This window comes from Gymnoscopelus braueri (assembly GCF_963280865.1).
Source record: "Gymnoscopelus braueri genome assembly, chromosome: 20".
Classification (NCBI taxonomy): domain Eukaryota; kingdom Metazoa; phylum Chordata; class Actinopteri; order Myctophiformes; family Myctophidae; genus Gymnoscopelus; species Gymnoscopelus braueri.
This window is the reverse complement of record NC_137622.1, coordinates 11,007,100-11,027,777: the sequence shown is the minus strand read 5'-3', so window position 1 is coordinate 11,027,777 and position 20,678 is coordinate 11,007,100. Positions and strand designations below refer to the sequence as shown.

General features: G+C 40.9%; 1 protein-coding gene across 1 annotated transcript; it reads left to right on the top strand.

Moving 5' to 3' along the window:
- The first annotated feature begins 5,914 nt into the window (after window positions 1–5,914).
- On the top strand, window positions 5,915–20,167 carry dctn4 (dynactin 4). Its single transcript, XM_080416485.1, has 13 exons — window positions 5,915–6,074; window positions 7,165–7,235; window positions 7,355–7,533; window positions 8,160–8,203; window positions 8,447–8,554; window positions 10,729–10,802; window positions 11,917–12,029; window positions 13,001–13,110; window positions 13,189–13,262; window positions 13,640–13,694; window positions 14,337–14,444; window positions 17,307–17,404; window positions 17,809–20,167. The coding sequence occupies exons 1-13, from the start codon at window positions 5,940–5,942 to the stop codon at window positions 18,029–18,031; spliced, it is 1,392 nt and encodes a 463-aa protein (XP_080272611.1). The 5' UTR covers window positions 5,915–5,939; the 3' UTR covers window positions 18,032–20,167.
- Window positions 20,168–20,678: the final 511 nt, after the last annotated feature.

Genomic DNA, 20,678 nt, shown 5'->3' with positions numbered 1-20,678 from the left:
AATAATGCAGAGGATCATTAAAATCATTTATTTTTGTATTTCTTTTAAACAACTGTTTAATAATCACATTAAACATATTAGACAAACCAATATAAAACATATAGTAAGTAGGCTAATTGCCTATTGGTGCAGTGCTCATTGCACGCTGTACCACGGCGTCCCGCCAGTCTTCTGAGCAGGAGCACATGCACGGATGTGCACGTGCATACACACGTGCATACACACACACCTCTTCACACCTTTACCAAAATGTACAAAATATGCAGAGTGTCAACAGCGTGAATTAACATAGGAATGACCCTGGCTGGATGCATATCAATGGTCCATTGTGTGACCTGCTGCTAAGTATAGGTGTACACGTGCGGCGTGCGTGTGACGTTATTAAAATAGCGTCCCACCAGTTAAACAAGACTGACATGAAATGTCATTTACAGTTTGGCTACCAATATAAAGAAAACAAGTGCATCTGTGTCTATGTCCATTTGTGTGTGTGTGTGTGTGTGTGTGTGTGTGTGTGTGTGTGTGTGTGTGTGTGTGTGTGTGTGTGTGTGTGTGTGTGTGTGTGTGTGTGTGGGTGTGTGTGTGTGTGTGTGTGTGTGTGTGTGTGTGTGTGTGTGCTGGTGTCTGGCTGGCTGTGGCGTCTCATAGGCCTGCTTGCTAGAGGGTAGCACGGGTCCGCCCGGAACCGAAGACCCGAACCGAGAACCGAGGCGGTTCGGGGCCAAAATATTCACTTGTCCCTCGGGCACGGGTCGGATCAGTTCCAATTGTCACGGGTCTCGGTCGGATCCATTTGAGGTGGTTGGACCTGTATGGACTCGTGAGGACCCGGCAACGCGTCATCCCAAAACCTATACCACTTGTGCAAGGATGCGCTGTGATTGGCCAGTACGCTTGTGAAAGGACACACTGTGATTGGCCAGTAGCCACTTTGAGTGGCAGTTGGGGCAAACGCTCTCACCAAAACACGATTTACTATGTTACGGCGCTGAGTCGGCCCAAGCGAACTTCGCAAAGTTCGGCATGGCAACTCGCTCGCTTTAGCTCGCTCGGTGGTAACTCACGTGGCTCAAGTTCGCTTGAGACGGCGCGCCTCCGTCGCGGTCAAAAACTATACGGGCTAGAAAAATAGCCCACAGTTGTTATAGGCAGAGGCACTTCCGCGTTGGCCACAGAAGGGGGGCGTGGTTATAGCACAAGTTGTATAGGCTTTAGTATGTCGCCCCTCTACTACTTGCATCAGGTCTCTTCCGGTTCAGGGGCCGAACATTAGCCACGTTAGCAGCACTAGTACTGCTATAGCTGCATTGATATACCTACACGGAGGAGAGTAACATCGGGTCACCATGGCTTTTCACACAAGAAAACTTTTTCAGGCTGTAGTACAGATACAGAGAAAACGGATTGTGTGGCTAGTGTACAGCAGGGGTGGCAAGGTTTATTTCCAGGGGGCCATACTGACTTCAATAGTGAAGGGCCACACATTGTACAATTGAAACACATAGTGCTGAATTACGTTAAAACTGCATGAATTTGGTAGAAATACCAGACTGCTTTACAATACAGGTACTTGCTTTCACAACAATAATTTTCAGTTACAAAATGTTGTAACTGAAAATTGTTCAGTTAAAACATTTTTTTTTACAGCTGTACTGACCTGTATCACTCTGGTGTACTTTGGCCTTACAATAAAAAGATTACTTGCATAAAACACCACATCAATGCCGTATCAACTTTTAAATGAGCCTATAAATTTATACAGTATCTTATCTTGTCTGATACACCACTCCATAGGTCACTGATCATATTAATTACAATTAATTGGTGTCGAGTTAAATACTTTTTTTTCTCAAAACCATTAACATACGGCAGCCTTTTAGAATGAACCTACATTTGGGGGGGGGGGGTAATTTTGTTTTTCTTAGAGGACTTGGTGGGCCGGATTAAGATGCTCAATGTCCCGCGAATCAAAGATATGAAAAACCTATATAATTGTTTTTATATTGCATGTTAATACATGCATCAAGGCAATTGTGTTTCTGCACTGTCAAATAGGCCTACTTCTAATCTATAGCATCAAAGCCATAGATTTTTTACAAGCGACCCTATGGATTATAGATATTTGTTCAAGCTGTTGTTAATAACTAGGGTACACTTGGTTGGTAAAGTCCAGATGACAAGAATATGACTATGATTTAAGTGGAATTTATACTTATGTAGTATTTATACTATATTTGTTATTAGTGTCTATGTCCTCTGAAACAAAGGGGTTTATAGTGAGAACTTACCAAAGCTCGAATAATTGTATTTATTTTTATGAGTAAAACATTTTTTAATGTGTTTTATAAATAAAGCACTTTTAAACTGAAGGTGATGGCCAATGTTGATGATAATTGAAATTAACACCCCCAAAAATGTGTGTGTGTGTGTGTGTCCATGTGTCCTGCATTGTCCCGCAAAATGGGTTCACCTGTCCCGCAATGGGCCTGTTTGGAGGTGGTCACCCTAGGGCAGGGGTGGGCAAGATTTATTTCCAGGGCGCCATACTGACTTTGATAAAGTGAGTGAAGTCCACACATTGTACAATTGATTTCAAACCTTGAAACACATAGTGCTGAATTATGTTTAAACTGCATGAATTTGGTAGACATGACTACTTTACAATACAGGTACTTGCTTTCGGAAGTTATAAAAGTTACAAAACTGTAACTGATTTTTTTTTACAGCTGTACTGTATCACTCTGGTGTACTTTGGCCTTACAATAAAAATATTACTTGCATAAAATAATCCACGTCAATGCCGTATCAACTTTTAAATGAGCCTGTAAATTGATACAGTATCTTATCTTGTCTGATATGCACCACTCCATAGGTCACTGATCAAACACATTGCATTATGTTATAAATATGGACTCAAGGTTGACTGTCAATGAAGGTAGGTATAGTAGGCCTACTCAAATGGTAAATATTAATTACTATTAATTGGAGTCGAGTTAAATACATTTTTCTCAAATCCATTAATATACGGCAGCCTTTTAGAATGTACATTTCTTCGGGGGGGGGGGGGTCATTTTGTTTTTCTTTGAGGACTTGACGGGTCGGATTAAGATGGTCCGGCCCGGCGACTAGTTGCAGCATCTGTTTATGACAGCTTTACCAAGCTGTAAAAATCACCACAATAGATAGGGCAGAGGGTCCCAGTGCAACCGAGTGGCATTTTATTGTACGGGATAGGTGTAAGAAAGGGTTAAAATGAACCCCATGGGACATTAGTTGACCTGGGCAACAAGAAGAAATCTTAAAGGGATATTTCACTTTCAAACATGTTTTGGGTCATTTTGTCTACTCAGGCTTTTGTGTGCACCCGGACAGTTTTTAAGTTTCTTGATTCACTATTTAGATAGATAATACATTTGTATTGTTACTATTTATCTATTTTAGTTTTTAATGAAAATAAAAAAAATGAACATAAATGAAAAAGTAATTGAAAAAACACCCTCACCTATTAGAAGCACAATATTCTCACCAGAACCAAGGACAGGTGTTTTCAATTAATCTATCATGGTTAAAATGGAGTTTGAAGTTACAATGGGTTTGGAAGGGGGCATACAGTGTCTGATAAAATGAATATCAATTATCAAAATACTGGATCAAGCAACTTGAAAACTGTCTGTTGTGTTCACAAAAGCCTGAGTAGACGTTAAAATGACACCCAAACATGTTTGAAAGTGAAATATCTCTTTAAGACACCAGCATGGTCCTATAGGTTTACAAAAGAATGCCACTCGGGTGCACTGGGATCCTCTCCCCTACTAGACTATACTATACCTGATTGTTTGACAAAGATAAAGCAGCTGTAGACAGGGCAGGCTTAAACAGCGCGATATCGCTTTAAACGGCCTCTGCGCGCTCCCACGTCGGCCTGGCGGAGATACAAAACTGACCGTGATGTTGGCTCGCGTCGCGCACATTTCCATTACTTACCACACGAGGGCGACAACGAAGACCTTTGAGAAGACCCTACCATATCTATGACCCTACCTACCCTCTGTCTATCCAAACATGTTGTGTGATTGGATAGTTGGTTGTTAGGCAACTGAAGAGAGGGGAAAAGCTTGCCTTACTTTGTCCAAAATGTCTACTCTGTGGACAGCAACTGAACTACAGTTTGTTAGACGTCTTTCTGTTAGACCTTTAAGAGGTTTAACTTTGCTGTACTCCTATAATGTTAATCGGAGAGAGTCAGAGGCCGAAATGTATCTCGTGGGTGAAGCCAGCGGTAGTACGGCAACAACCAGCAAGCCACAGCTCACCTGGTCCCTCACACACTTCAGGTCTGATTTCTAGGACCAGTTACAAATTGCAGACAGGTGCTCCAGCTCTTTTATGGTGGTTTTGAAGGAGGGTAACGATTACGAATGAGTCACTTTTTGATGTCTGTTGGTGGGGCAGAACATGTTTGTGGTATAGCAGTGTAGAACGAATTTAATGTTTGTGCCGGATCTGGGTTGAGATAGCCCCTACGGAACCTCTCCCTCCGCTAAGTAGCTCCGAGATGAGGTCCCTCGTCGGTTCCTGCCGTTTGCGGTCGACATTATCGCACATTTTCCACTTTACATGTTTCTTACCCCTTTCTGCACATCGTATCCAAAAAGCAAAGCATTTGCGCCACTCTCTCAGATGTTTTAAGTTCTAGCGGAACATAACAGCTTCCAACGAGTTGAAGAAAGTATTTAATTTGTCTCGGTTTTCATCCGGTTCCATAATATTTTGCATTAGAAGATGCAATTCAACATTTGACCAGTAGGGTAATCAGTAATGTTATCTCTACGGGCGCAACTCTTGCGCAATGTCTTAAAAACATGTAACCGGATGAAAACCGAGGCAAATTAAATACTTTCTTCAACTCGTTGGAAGCTGTTATGTTCCGCTAGAACTTAAAACATCTGAGAGAGTGGCGCAAATGCTTTGCTTTTTGGATACGATGTGCAGAAAGGGGTAAGAAACATGTAAAGTGGAAAATGTGCGACAATGTCGACCGCAAACGGCAGGAACCGACGAGGGACCTCATCTCGGAGCTACTTAGCGGAGGGAGAGGTTCCGTAGGGGCTAGGGTTGAGAGTGACCTATGTGAGACAGACAGACAGACAGACAGATTATTAAAATATTTAACATCTGTTCCAGTAGATTTTAAAATAATTATGTAAATAGCTAAACTCAAGGTAAAAGATGGCTGGGGGGCTCCTCTCGAGTTGGTTCCTCCAATGCAATGTATCTGTGGTCCGAACTAGCCCTGAAACATATCATGTACCATGACAGTCATGGATGGACTTCAACCTGGTGTTTGAGCTTTCTCCCTTTTTGGTCCGTACATCTACATAAACTTTCAGATTTCAAATATAAAGTGTGACCCCATGGCCATGGATGTTACAATTATGTACGGGCCCTCAGAAGTACCCGTATCTTCCGTATTATTCAATAAAAAGCATTTTAATCCGATCGGTGGCCATTTTCTCATAGTTGTAGAAACTGGTTATAGTGCAGTATCTCCCAACCAATAGGGTCACGTGGTTGAAAGCGTAAGGAGAAAATAAGGAGGAAATGGCCACCAATCGGATTCAAATGCTTTTTATTGAACAATACGGAAGATACGGGTACTTCTGTGGGCCCGAGTAGAATTGTAACATTTGTGGCCATAAGGTAAGCACTTTATATTGGAAATCTGAACGTTAATGTAGATGCACGGGCCAAAAGGGAGAAAGTGCAAACACCAGGTTGAAGTTCATCCATGACGGTCGTGACAGACGGCCGTGGTCGTGGTGTGATCCATGGCTAGAACCGGACCACTTCCGCATGGCAGTTACGTCACTGACGTATCCTTGCCGTCTTTATCATTGAGCTTGTTGGTTGAGGTTTTCTATCGGCTGCTCCGTGTAGCCATGGCGTCCCTCCTGCAGCCGGACAAAGTTCTCTATCTGGTCCGCGGGGAGAAGAAGATCAGGGCGTCGTTGTCTCAGCTCTACTTCTGTCGCTACTGCAGTGAACTGAGATCACTAGAATGTGTTTCTCACGAGGTATGTATGTGTGTTGATGATCCTTTAACGTCAACCAGCCTATAGTGTTAGCTACATTGTTATTAGCTTGTTAGCCCAGTTAGCTGTAGCTGTGACAGATCAGTGGTTATTATCTGAGAAGAGAAGAGAAAAAACATGATGTGGTCTAATATAACCTCGTCTCGGTCAAGTTGTTGTGCAACAGCTTTGTCCAGCTGACCAGCTTCATTTCACATAATGTACCCTCCATTTTAGACTGTTTTTCGACCTGTTTAGACGGACAGGCCGAATAATGACAGCGGCATTTACATCACCTAGCTTATAGCTACACAGGAGAGACCGTTAGTTATGAATATTATTTAAATGACAGAGCAGTCAGTAGGAACAAGCAGTGACTGGTCTAATTTACTGTTCAATGTCAGAATTACAGGTTGATTCTGAACAATCTCTCTCTCACACACACACACACACACACACACACACACACACACACACACACACCACACCCACTCACAGAGACCAAAAATGAATGGTATATGGTGTGTCAGCTGTTCTTCTGTGTAAACTGTGGTGGACACTTTAGATGCTAACACATGAACGTTAAATCAAACTACATTGTTCTTTGAAGACATTCATTTGGGACACCCACTCTTCTTGTTTAAACTTAATGACCAGGACCTGCAATCACTATTTGGCAAGAGTAGTAATGCATATTATGTCTGAAATCCATATCACAATCATCTTATGGATATTTATAGTTATCTATGTATAGGTACCGTATCTATACCATATTTATAGATGTCTATAAATAATAAGGATATGGTATAGTTATCTATACACCTGTACTACCAGAGTGGATGTGCATGCTCTTTGCCTCATCTATATAAATATCACATCATGACTTATGTTTGCAAAATCACAGAGTCAACTATCAAATTGATATTCACCAGCAACGACTGGACTGTAATGTGTAATCCGACACGTTAAATTAACACTTTATATTCATATTCGACAGAATGTTAAATTACGGTATCGGATTATAATTTGATGATACGATCCCACTGAAAGATGAATGATAACGATAACAACGATCACTGCTTCTGTTGTTCAGGTGGACTCTCATTACTGTCCAAGCTGTCTGGAGAACATGCCTTCTGCAGAGGCAAAACTTAAGAAGAACAGGTGAGACTGACTGACCACCACTAAGCTTTTTTTTTTTTTTTTTACATCAGCCAGGCAATGCATGCGATATAAACTCACAAAACCTTCATTCAATTGTGTGCATTATCTCTGTGCTCCAGGTGCGCCAACTGTTTTGACTGCCCATGTTGCATGCACACTCTGTCCACTCGGGCCACTAATATCCCAGCTCCTCTGCCCGATGACCCCACCAAAACGGCCATGAAGAAAGCCTACTACCTGGCCTGTGGCTTCTGTCGCTGGACCTCCAGGGATGTTGGCATGGCTGATAAATCTGTTGGTGAGTGGGTGTTGAATTCTCCAATGTTATAATGAATGGTATGGAAAAATATATCTTAATCATTGTAACTGTCAACAGTGAAAATAATTCTCCTGAATCACCAGAGTCATTTGCGTTCAAATTGTATCATTTATATAATTGTAACTAAGGTTTCGTCTATTGATCACACTAGACTTGCAAAAGAAATAAAAACGTCTCACACACTGTTGGGCTCCAGTTTAGAACATTGTGTTTATTGCACACCTAAAGTTTCAAGCAACATGCTCTTCATCAGACAGGTCTACATGTAGATCACTTCGCTTTATTCACCGGCCATAATGATTGAAATGCCTGCACTGGTCATAGAGGAACCATGTGGGTGTGTTGATGTACCGGTAGTCATTTTACAGGGCTGTGTCCACTGTCCAAGCAGTGGAAGTATATTCTCTTTTTTCAAACACTGAATCTAAAATGGACAACTTAAACTGGAGTGATCATCATACTGTATTGATTCCATTTGTCTCAAAAGAGCCCTGTTTTAATCTGAGACCCTTTGCCCTTAAGCAAGCTCAAGGTTAAAATGTAACTCTTTATGGCTTATATTGGTGTCATTTATATATCTTGTTGGTATATTTTATTCACTTCAGCCAGTGGCGGATGGCAAGAGCCAGAGAACCCTCATGCTCAGCGGGTAAGTTATGCCCTGTGGCTAATCTATTTTCTCTCAAGATTTGTTAAAATGTCACCTGATCGCATGTTATGGATAATTTATACACCATCACGCAATGGAGAATAAATTGAGCTTTATGCTCTGTAGGGTATGCAATAGAGACATGTAAATGAACGCTGGAACATTTATTGTGGTTGTTCATAGAACGGCACATGTCAACCCGTGATAAGTAAACTCTGTGATGGCATTTATTTTCCTCCGCAGATCAACAAGCTGATAGAGTATTACCAGCAGCTGGCCCAGCGAGAGCGACAGGAGAGAGACAGGAAGAAGTTAGCCAGGAGGCGGCAGTGCATGCCTCTGGCATTCTCGGTACACACAACACACCAGCGACACCATGCAGGATTACTCACCTTCCACTTTGACCCATTCAATATGGGAACGTATCTGTGTCATTTTAAGATTTCTTTGGCTATTCAAAACTAGCAGATATACATGCTCATAGTATACGCTATGAGCTTGTAGATCTGCAATTTTTTTTAAAGAAAAATGTGTGGAAAATCTTTGAATATATAAATATAAATATAAATGTTATCTCAAATCTTTGCTTCTGGGGGTCCCCTGGAACAAAATATTTTGAGATGATATAGCTCAGCCAAAATATAAAATAATGGTTATAGCTCAAATCTAAAATGACACAGATGCGTTCCCGGTCTTAATGGATTAACTCTCATCACACTGTGTTTACTTGAATTAACTGAATGTGCATGGTGTCTTAAAGGAGGAGTTCACCCAAAAAATGATTTATTTTCTATCAATTGCACACCCCATGAAGCCTTGAATACATAGATTTATTTTGGTTTTTGTGGCATTCCTAAGCCAATAATTTGATGCCCGGCTGTATTTCCGGTAGGAGACACAAATAACTACTTTGTGTCTCCTACCGGATACATTAGCCGGTAGGAGACAGGAATCAAATGATTAGCTTAGGAATGCGACAAAAACACAAATAAATCCATGGATTCAAGGCTTCATGGGGTGTGCAATTGATAGAAAATAAGTATTTTTTTGGGTGAACTACTCCTTTAACTCTACACTGATGTTGAAAAGTCACTCATATCATCATTTAGTTCGTATTAGTGCAACAATATAACGGTGGTAGCAGAATCTCCTTTTGTCAATAAAATCACCATATTTTAGTTTTCCTAGTAAGTTGAAATATTTGAGGGTTTAACTGCAGAAATGTTTTTGTCCTCCTATTGTTTTTGAAAGACAAATAAGCCATCTGTAACTGAAACTTAAACTGTGTGTAGATTATTTCTTTGACTTATACGATTTTGAAAGTCGCATCCAAATAGTAGCTGGTGCAACCAGCTGATCCCCTCTGGCTGTTCTTAATGAAAGCACCATTCAGTGTATTAGTTTAGAAGTTTTCCAGAGACTGGCCAAGTACTGCTCAATTGTTATTTGTGTACACATCCAACTTGATCCCAACCAAAAAACGAAGACACTAATTGTCTACTAATAAATATGCCTTTATGATTCTACGTGACAATGAATTGAAGATGAACCATATGGGATATTTGTTTGAGCTTTTGCATCTTTAACTATTATGTGATATATAAATTATATCCATACACTTATAACATCATCTCAATGTTCTCTCAAGTAATTCTCCCTTTTCTGTAATCTGCTTATTGAGAGGAACAGCCTTTTTTCTGTTGTTGCAGGACATTAATAAATGTTCAGAAATGCAAGCTGACAAATGTTATGGGTTGGGAATATGCGTTGAATGCTAAAATTCAACCTTAATGTCCTGCAACAGTATTCCCATCACTGATGCATTTCTGTTGCTGTTGCATGACACCTGTTGCCACTAATGTTTGCTTGATTGCTTTGGTTTCACCTGGATCTTTCTTCTCTCCTTTTCTTTGGCTTGTGCACAATGATATTTTGGTTTTAACCCCTCCCCTTCCCCAGCAACACACTATTCATGTGGTGGTGAGTTGTTTTGTTTTTTTCCCCACAACTTGGACAGTCAAATTGTGTACAGTAGTAGACTTGTCTTCGTCTTTCCCTCTGGTCCCTGTCTTAAGTTGTAACCAGATCACATGAATGTCTCCCAGTGTAAATGAGATTAGCCCACACAATAGGAGCCTTTATAGAGGTTAGACAGGGAAGGGAGCAAGACACATTCTGTTGAGGTATGGCCGTTTCGAAACATTTCAGTTAACGCTGAAACGGCCTTGATGGCGCCTCGAGTCTCTTTGAGAAAGCACATCTCTCCATCTAACCTCACAAAAGCTCCTATTTGTTGTCTCTTATAAGACAAATTAAATTATGTATGTTTATCTTGGATTTATTTCCTTAAATGTACAGTGCCGTTTGTTCCCTTTTTTTATGTTGTGAAAGTTGTAATGTTCCTTCTGAGACCAGACGCAGTGTTAAAAGTTCCATCTAGAACTCAATTTTAGATGAAGAAATCTTGATGGCTTTATTCAGTCCTCTTTAAAGTCAGTCACATGTTTCTTTTCCTTCACACACAGGAAAAATATGGCCTTGGAACCAGACTCCAGAGGCAGAGACCTGGAGCGCCTGTATCAAATCTGGCTGGTCTCTCGTGAGTATTAACGGAAAATAGACTGTTGCATAATATAGTGATGGATCCAAAATGTAGTGTGTTTTGTCAGGTTCCTAGAAACTTAAAAGGAAAAGCTACATTAGAATTCACATATGTTACATTTCGTCTGTTAGTCTCTCTGTTATCAAAATTGACATCCCATTGTGCCACCAAATGAAGTCATAATGTACGTGTTCTGTGAACAAATAACTCAAGAATGGTTGGGCGGATTTAAAAACTTGGGAATCATCAGTAGATTGGAGACGGGAGATTGATTGAATACTTTATTAACAGTTTGCAAAGACAAGCACAGGGAAGTACAGTTCAATACAATGATTTTAAACCCCAAAAAGCACTATGGCTTGTTTCCATTGGGGTCCTTTGTACTCAATTTGAGAGATGATAGGGTTGTCGTCACAATCAAGGTCAACATCAAGAAAGGATAGGTGGATTTCTATGAAATTCATTGGGAATGATGATCAGTGGACTGCCCCGGAGAGATTCACTTTTGGGGGAAAGCAGGTCAAAGGGCAGGTTCATAATCAAGGACGAGGTCAAATGATTCACTCATACTGTATGGCATCATGGTGTTCCTCTACTACAGAGTGCAATCTTTCTAGTTTATATAATATTGTATAGGTCAGTTCTAATTTGACAATTTGAATTTAAGTCTCGGTAGTGGCAAAAATGTAGTGATGATGACATCTAGTGGCATACTGTAGCTGCTCCCTAGACGGATGATGATACTTCATTCAGAGCTGTAAGCCCCACATTCAAATGAAACTTTTGAGTCCATGAAAATGAAGTGACTTATCCATTGTCAATGGGCCAATTCCAAAAACATCACAAATTATGAAAGATCATGAATTCAAGTCTTGAGTTAGGGAGACAGTTTGGATAAATGTATTGACTTAACTGTCCAAGATTATTAGGATTGCGCAATGTAAATCACGTTTTAGTCTGGCTTTTCCCCTTTAAACATGGTTCTGTATGCCTGGTTCGTTTTTCATCATCAACATAAGACAAATTGTAATTATTGACGTTAAAAGCAATTCATAAACATAGAAATAAAATGGGTGCTTGATGGTATTGTACTGTACATGTTGTCGGCTAGCCTTAAAGAAGGAGAGGACCAGAAGGAGATCAATATTGAACCAGCTCAAGCCCTTGATGAGGTGGAACCTCTACCTGAAGACTGCTACACTAGACCCATCAGCCTGCCAGAGGGTAAGATCTGGTCCACAAAACTACTGACCTTCAATCAGTCACTAATGACTCATCCTTATGGTTGGTCTGCACTTGTAAAAATTAAGATGAATTGAATTACAAGAATAATAATTATCTGCCGCGTGTGTTCTCGCGAGACCCTGGGCACACGAGATCACAGAGCCATTAGTCTGAGAAAGTGCAAGCAGCTTCAAATTACGCCCCTCCGTTGCTGTCCACAGACACTCTGCACCACAGAAACACAACAACTGACTCGATAGAACTGTACATAACACGTTGAATCACACATTACTTTATTTTGAGCCAATCGTTTTCCTAAACAAAGTTGTAAAATGGCTGTTTTAAGGCATTACATTTTTTTTCACATTATATACAGTGGTCTCCCTCCTCTATAGTTTTTACTTAAATGTATTCAAAATGATAACATGGCTCAAGCTGAAATGCGTGATCCATTTGGTAATGATGGCATGCCGTTTACAACCAGACTCAACCAAAGAAGCGATGTAATAACGCTGTTTGGAATGTCCCTAACGTAAAACTTCCTAGTTGTCACATTTCTTGTGTTCCTTTCATTAGCGTGTTTCTTCTCTTGCTGTCTTTAAATAAAGATTTACTGTAATATTTTATATAAAAAATATGTATTTGAAATTCAATATTTTCAAATGATTGAAATACTGTATGTTAGTTTTTTTTTTAATGTAATCTTTGGCCAATTATTTGTGACTGCACTATACCCCTACAGCCACTTTGTGTGTGTGTAGTATGCACATACCTTATTGCCTCCTGTCAGACAGGCTATTTGTCAAATGATCTGTGTTGTGCGTGCAACATTGGTGTCTGATTGAGTCTGGCGTCTGTATGCCAGCGATGTGGTGCTCGACACATTTGTTGAGGGTTGGCAGGTATTAAGATGTGTTAACAGCCTGTTGTGATCACTGTTGACTGTGCCTTATGTTCTGTGGGTTTCATAGTGACCACGCTGCGCCAGCGGCTTCTGCAACCTGACTTCCAGCCTGCTGGGGAGTCTCAGCTCCACCCCAAACACAAACACCTCCTGATGAAACGCTCGCTGCGCTGCAGGGTCAGTACCGCTTTCATACGGCCTCATCATTCAATGTGTTACTTGAAACTGACATGTGGTATTGTTGTCTTCCTCTAGAAATGTGAGCACAATCTGAGCAAGCCAGAATTCAACCCTACTTCAATCAAATTCAAAATTCAGCTGGTGGCTGTGTAAGTGTTGGTCACTAACTAAAGGTGATTCATTTTTGAAGGCGTATTCAGAAGTAGAAAGGGTAAAAGCGAGGACCTTTTGATCATGAAGGCATAACTCAAGTAAATGTAGGTAACCAGAAATCTACTGTGTAGCTGCATTTTAATCAACATTTATTTTTGTGCATTTTCAAAAAATGTCACTGCCAAAAAAAGGTATTGAGGTGAAAGTAGGATGAAATCCCTCAAAATATAACATTTTATAGAAGTTGGTGTTCAAGAACAATCCTAGAGTCACCACCATACTTTGAATTAGTTCCACCTCTTCTTGTAGTTTGTGACACTGCCCTGTTTTAATGAAGTCCGAACATAATACTTACTTTCTTTTCCTTCCAAAGGAGTTATATTCCTGAAGTGAGGATTATGTCCATTCCAAATCTCCGCCACATGAAGGTGAGTGAATTTATAATTTTGATATTAATCATAACCCATACCTCAACATTTGAATCTAACTGTTTTGTTGTTGTTGTCAAGACGGACAGAATGCTGTAAAGTGATATAGGCTACTGTAGTTATAGCAGTGACTGAGACAACAGGCTGAAAAACGAAGCCAAGTGACAGCTGTTTAAGTGAACATGCGCGAGCGCAACTGGTTTTGGCCCTCATCAAGTCACGTTTCGGCCCTTACACCGAATTGAGTTTCACACCCCTGGTCTTGATGATCGAGCCCTCTATTTTATGTGAAGTGTTTTCACTTTGCTGGAAAAAAAGCAGGCAAAGTGCGGGCATTAAAATGGCTGCATGCATTCCTTTACTTGCCGTTTCCACTGCTTAAGTGATTCAGTTAAGAGAAATCATTGATTTGCGCTGGTACGTATTGCCAACCCACACAGGAGGCGCCTGGAGGCATTTGTTAAAAGTTAAAATATGGGCAGGAAAACACAGATCCTTTTAAGCGATGAATGAGGAACACTTAATGTGAATGTGAACCTTTTGAGCTCAGTATTGTCTGGTTTCGAGAGCTACTTAACCAGCCTGAAATTGGAAAAACATGTTTTTCCTCTTCCCCTTATGTACTTTATGTTGTCTGTTCAGGAGAGCCAAGTGCTACTGACCCTCACCAACCCTGTGGAAAACATCACCCACGTCACCCTGGTTGGTTGCGAGGAGGGAGATTCAGATGACGTCAACAGCACTGCCAAGGTACCATAGATCATGCCACTGTCCCCCAAATTGATATTGAAATATATATTTGGACCACCATAAGAAACGAGTACCGGTAGATTAGAATTGTGGGGAGATGACAGGGGAGAGAGAGAACCCCATAGATGTATACAGTACACATAGTGTACGTAGATACCATATTGGCCGCTGCTGTTCATTGGAAAATCACCACCATATGGGCAGGGGCAATCCGTGCCTCCAAATGCATGTATGTGTCATGTATGTATATTGAAGCAGGGGCTCTCTCCACAATTAAAATAACCATAACTCACTGAATTCAAACCCGACGGTTTGGGTTGTTACAAATGTCAGACGTGGATACCAACTAGACTGTGGAGGTCTGCCATAGACTAATTTGTCCCGCCACAGTCTCCTAATAAACTGAGTTTATGTTCCATTATTATATTTCTTCATATGAACATGACAAGATGTTAATGTCACAAAAGGGAATGATAGGGACGTTCTCCCCAATTTCCCTGCATGTACCACTGAAGCCAGCCAATGACAAACATCCCTTCACGCTCGGAGTGTTTAATAGCTTGTTTCAAGTTCAGCTCATTCAACCCCTCTTTACCTGCTCATCACAGAGGAAGAGTGAGACTATTAACTTTGGCACGGGCGTGTGCGTGAGACATAACCATGGCAGTTTCACAGGACCAGTGCTCGCTCACCTTTCATTGCAAATGAATTACTACAGTACATGACGTGAAAATGTTTTAATGCAGCAAGCAGCTTATAAAGCCTTCAGTGTGAATTTGTCGTTTCCTTATGCTAGATTAAAAATGGCAGTACTGACGTTTGTACAATAAACGATTTCCCGAGTAAAGCTTAGCACGTTCGTCAAGTCAGATGAATATACTATCTTATGTAGTCTATTCTCATTAAACTCTTACCTTACACTCTGTGCAGTGATTATGATTATTAAACATTTTAATTTCAAGTACCTCTTGTTTGAACATTTTAATATGCATTAGGCCACATACCCCTATGTAATTAAAAAATATATATATATCTGGGACCCCAAGCTACACTGTAAAATCCAGTGTTACTTTAACTATGAGTACAAATGGAACCCGTATGTGGACCCTTAAGGTCAACTATCAATCATTGATAGTTGGTGAATCCCTGAACCCCCTCAAGGGTACCTGGGGGACCCCGGACCCCACAATGAGAACAAGTGCTGTACAGCAGTGGTTCCCAAACTGTGGGTGGGGACCCCACGAGGGTCTCCAAAATATTTTGGAGGGTCCCCAGATGATTAGCTTAATGTGCAACATTGTTTTCTCACTCAACAGTAAACAAACCAACATACAGTATAAGTGTATACAGGGTAGCTGCACATTTCTAAAGTTACAACTTTAGAAATGTTACTTTTAAGGCCTTTTCAATACCAAATTGGCCAAATTGGCAGATACTATGTAAGAAAGAGGCAAACATTGTGAAAATAGCCAACCTACAAGCTCACAAAGTTTTCAAATTATGTCAAACTAAATGTAATGCCTACAATTCCAAGTCCTTGTCAGGGTGATGGGTCCCCAGTTCAAATATGATTCTTTTGGGGGCTCGCGGCCTGAAAAGTTTGGGAACCCTTGCTGTACAGGAGGGTATCTCTTTCCGAGATGCTGGAACCACCCCATCTAGCACAAACAATCATGCCACGTTCAAAGTCACTTGATCATTCTGATGTTGGTGGAACTGTAACTGAACCACTTGGCCCTTTCTACATACAATACTTTATATACTGAGATGCAGCCACATCACTCTCTGTTTGGAGGAGTAGGTTGTTTACATTAATGAACAGGTGTATCTAGTAAAGGGGCCACTGAGTGTAGGTCTATCTTTTTGCTCTAAAAGTGCACCAGGATGATGCATTTAACCTACAAATGTGAAAAAAGCCTCTCTTGGAGGAGGATACCCACTGACCATAAGGTCTGCCCCCCACCACCTAAGTAATGGTTATAGAACAGAGAAAGGTTTTATTCTCAGGTACTTTGCGTACAGTATATACAACTCTGATGCATATTTCTTGCTGTGGTGTTACGGCAAGTTGCCGCAGCCAATATGGTGCCGACATTGACGTACAATCCAGTGGCCATGTGGTGTCTATGCATAATTTATATCTATAGTGAAACCTATGAACTAACTTGTCATTGTTATACTTTCTCTCTTCTAACTGGTGAAATAATGGTGAAAGTAAACTGTTACTTACGCCCACTGGAACCTCATCCTGGACCCCTGGCGGACCCCGTAGCCCACCTTGAGAACCACTGATAGAGTAGTATTACTGAATCATGATTCCTCGAGGCCATGCTGTGACTTGTTACCATAGATATAGAAACCTAGATACCTCATTGGTCTCTGCAGTTCATTGGAGCGACCTGTATCGTGGCCACCATTTTGGAGAAGGCAAGCTTCCTGACTACTGGCCAATCACAGCGCGTCTTTTCCGGGACTTGTCAGAATCTAGTTGTATAAATATATTTGTATACAACTAGATTCTGCCAAGTCCCGGAAAAGACGCGCTGTGATTGGCCAGTAGTCGGGAAGTTTGCCTTTTCCAAAATGGCGCCCGAGATACAGACGCCTCAGAGCCGGAGGAGGCGTCTACCTTTATATGTCTATGCTTGTTACAGTTCTTTATTTCAGCACCAGGGTGTGCTTTGTGTGTGAACTACTGTAGAATCACTACTAAATGATAGCCTTTGTAACTTTGATAATAATTTACAAGGTGATTAAATATGTTAATCAGTGTCAGTGACAACGACGGGATTAATGAAGTCATTTGAATCGTTGTATAAAGTGTGAAACCACTGAATGTAGTGTTTTACTTTGTATTTATAGGTGATGGTTCCCACTAAGGAGTTGGTCCTGGCAGGGAAGGATGCTGCAGCAGAATACGACGAGCTAGCTGAACCTCAAGACTTCCAGGATGACCCAGAGTAAGCACGCACACACACACACACACACACACACAGATATAAACACGCAGGCACACTTTATGTCCGTCCATACGTCCCATTCATGTGAATGCGATATCCCAGAAACGCATTTAGCAAATTTCTTACAATTTGGCAGAAACGTCCACTTGGTCTCAAAGATGAACTGAATCGATTGGACGCAGACACAAAATCCTTGTAGACCAACATAAACCATAATTAAAAAAGACTTGATCTTGGACATGTAAGCATGAAAATAAACATTCCTTTGTCCTTACATATCTAGTTTCCCATTGTATGAAGAAGAGCATGAGACCAAAACTTGCGCGACTACTGTGAAGTGTCTTTAGTTTCCCACCCGTCCCGTCAGTACACACACTCATTTTGTCATCTTCCTCCCCTTGCAGTGTCGTGGCCTTCAGGAAATCCAACAAGATTGGTTTCTTCATTAAGGTAATCCCCCAGAAGGAGGAGGACGCAGACGTTACCGTGTCATTTAAGATCCGCCATGACTTCCGCAACCTGGCGGCTCCCGTAAGGCCCAACGAGGAGGGTGGCGGCAGCACCACGCCCGTAGCCATCTGGCTCACCCACAATGTGGAGCTGCATCTGGGGCCGCTGGCCCCCTGAGAACATGATGAGAAACAGTGTTACACACACAGTACTAAATCACTCCCAGAGTCTTAAGGCTGATTTATACATCATCACTCTAATTTTCATGTCGCGTGACCCTTTTGACAATTGTCGAAAAGGGCCGTGAGATGAAGCATAAACTAGCCTTTAGGGTTGGGAATGAACGGTTCCACATTCCTTAAGCCTGATTTATACCAAAAGTAGCACATGGTACAAGCTGACAACGTGTTGCGATGCGACTCGTCGTGTGAGCTTGTAGATCTGCTATTTTCGGCGAGCGACACCGCAATTAAGTATAAATTCAGCGTTGGAACTCTGCGTTTGATTGAAACTATACCAGGACTTTCGATTCTGCTTATCGACACAGAATAGCGCTGTTCAGATGCAGTTGTCATACAATTTGGCCTAATGTACGATAGTTGTTCTCAACTATACTTGCATGACATCACCAGTTAGGTTTTGCCGCAAATGGTGACGACATAGTCTAGCAGCTGACAATACCACGGCTGACTGCAAACATAATGGCCGGCTATGCTTCATTTAGGTGGAAAATTGCATTGATAAAATGTAATGCCACCTGTATTTTCTTCAGCATGTTGTGTTTTTAGTACCATACGGTCTTATCAGTTCCAATGGTTACTCCACACATGGCTCATCATGAAGACAAATAATAATGGATAGGATGCCTGCATATTTAAATGTTCCTACGCGCCTATATTAATGATAACGTGATGGACAACGTTTTATACCAGATGTGGGTCTTCGCCAAACATCTTGTCATGCAAGTTAAGTGTGCGAGCTTCCTTTCAATTATTCTACATGATTTCGTCAGTCCAGCACCTACCACTACCGTGAACATGAAGTAAACCTAACACTTTTGTGACACTTGGTGAAAATTCACCGTACAGTTGCAATGTAGAAGTGCTAAATTAATTTATTCATACTGTGCATACCTTTCTTAGAAGTCCAAGCAACAACATCTTCATTCGTTCCTCCCTGGGAGGTATAAAGTATTGACTTAGGCTGGCAAAGAAGGAAGAGAGGAAAATCACCTAGTTGAGTCTGCATACGTTGTCTACAGTGTAGTTTTCATATTTATTAGAAAACATTGCATAACCGTATGAATGAAGATGCTTCTTACAGGTTATAGAGGACTGCTCTAAAATATTATTTAAATGATAAATAATTGTAACAGCTACGCAGCTATAGAGGTATGTGATAGACACAGACATCCCCCCTCTGTCTCTGTAATACATTTTCATGTGATCAAGCACTCTTAAGATCAAACGGTAAAAGTCTATATTACTTCTGGTTAAGCTTGTATGCTCATGGGAGGAAGGACATCTGGTGCCTTTTAGTGTGACTCAAGGTCCTTGCACACCGGGGGCGTGACAAATAAACGATATGAAAATCGCGGGCGAGTATTCCGCATGAAAACTATTCATAGTTGAACACTAAGGAAATGAAATGTAATTTCCTTTTTTTTAAAGATTTATACTGTTGCAATTTCTTGTATGAATTAACATGCTAAGAATTGGTATGGAGAACTGAGAAAGTGTTGCATCGATAAGCAGAATCAGAATTGCTGATATACCCCCCCCCCCACACACACATACACCCCCCTCCTGCTTCTTGCTTCTGTGTCTTTTGTCATCACCATTCTCCGTTGATGAAAAATATTTATCCGCATGCAGCAAGTATCTTAATATCACATAATAGACCATGTCTTTTTTCAGTTACTGATGGTGTACTGTATTCTAAGGATCAAGGTAGTTCTTTCGGGGTGGGGGGGAGTCTTTAAACGGCATCGTTTTATTTTATTGTCTGATAAAGTCACAGTAAGTTTTATTGGCAGTATATAAAGTCTGTACTAGTAAGGCGCTGTGTAAATACATTGAGGTGTGTACTATGTATGTACCAGTTTACTGTATTAAGAACACTATCATCTATTCTAAATATACATTTCCGGTTGTTTGAAGAATCTACCAACCTCTCTCGTCAGCGGGTGTCTGTACCTCTGTGACTTTTTTTGATCGCTAGTGTTTAACCTCTGGAAGTCTTTGGTTTGTAGGAAGACAGAGCCTTACAACACATAAACCTGTACTGGCTAATAAAATGTGATACTGTAACAGATTCGCTGGTCCTGTTTTCTTGAACTGAATATAAAATGAAAATAGTTATACTTTACTAATAATTAATAAGTCTGTACATCTTGGATTTGTGCCTATTGACATGACTTCCGGATATACAGTACCAGGTCTGTTTTTGTCTCGTTTTGTGATCATTTACTCCACAGGGTGGCGCCACAGGCTAAGCAAATGTACTGAGTGGTGTGTAGAGGGAGGGTAGTATTGCAGACTGGAGAATAGAATTAGAATAGGAAGAGGACATGATACTGTAGGTGTGATGATACAGTATGTTGGTGTTATTCAAGCAACTAAAAGATGCTTCTGACAATGTGAACATGTGTAGGGTAGCTTACAGAGCCAGCATAACGCTTCATTACTGTATGTGTTACTGTATATTTCCCAAACAGACTAGACAGAAACCAGAGCCAGTCAGATGTGAATGTTTTGAGGAGAATCCAAGCAAAGCTGAATGCTTGAATGATTTGCCTCATTAGAGCGTTGGACCTACTGTACAG

Coding starts and splice junctions, on each gene's coding strand:
- dctn4 (XM_080416485.1), top strand. CDS start 5,940: ATGGCGTCCCTCCTGCAGCCGGACAAAGTTCTCTATCTGGTCCGCGGG. Junction 10,803..11,916: donor TCAAATCTGGCTGGTCTCTC/GTGAGTATTAAC, acceptor GTTGTCGGCTAG/CCTTAAAGAAGGAGAGGACC. Junction 13,263..13,639: donor AAAATTCAGCTGGTGGCTGT/GTAAGTGTTGGT, acceptor TTCCTTCCAAAG/GAGTTATATTCCTGAAGTGA.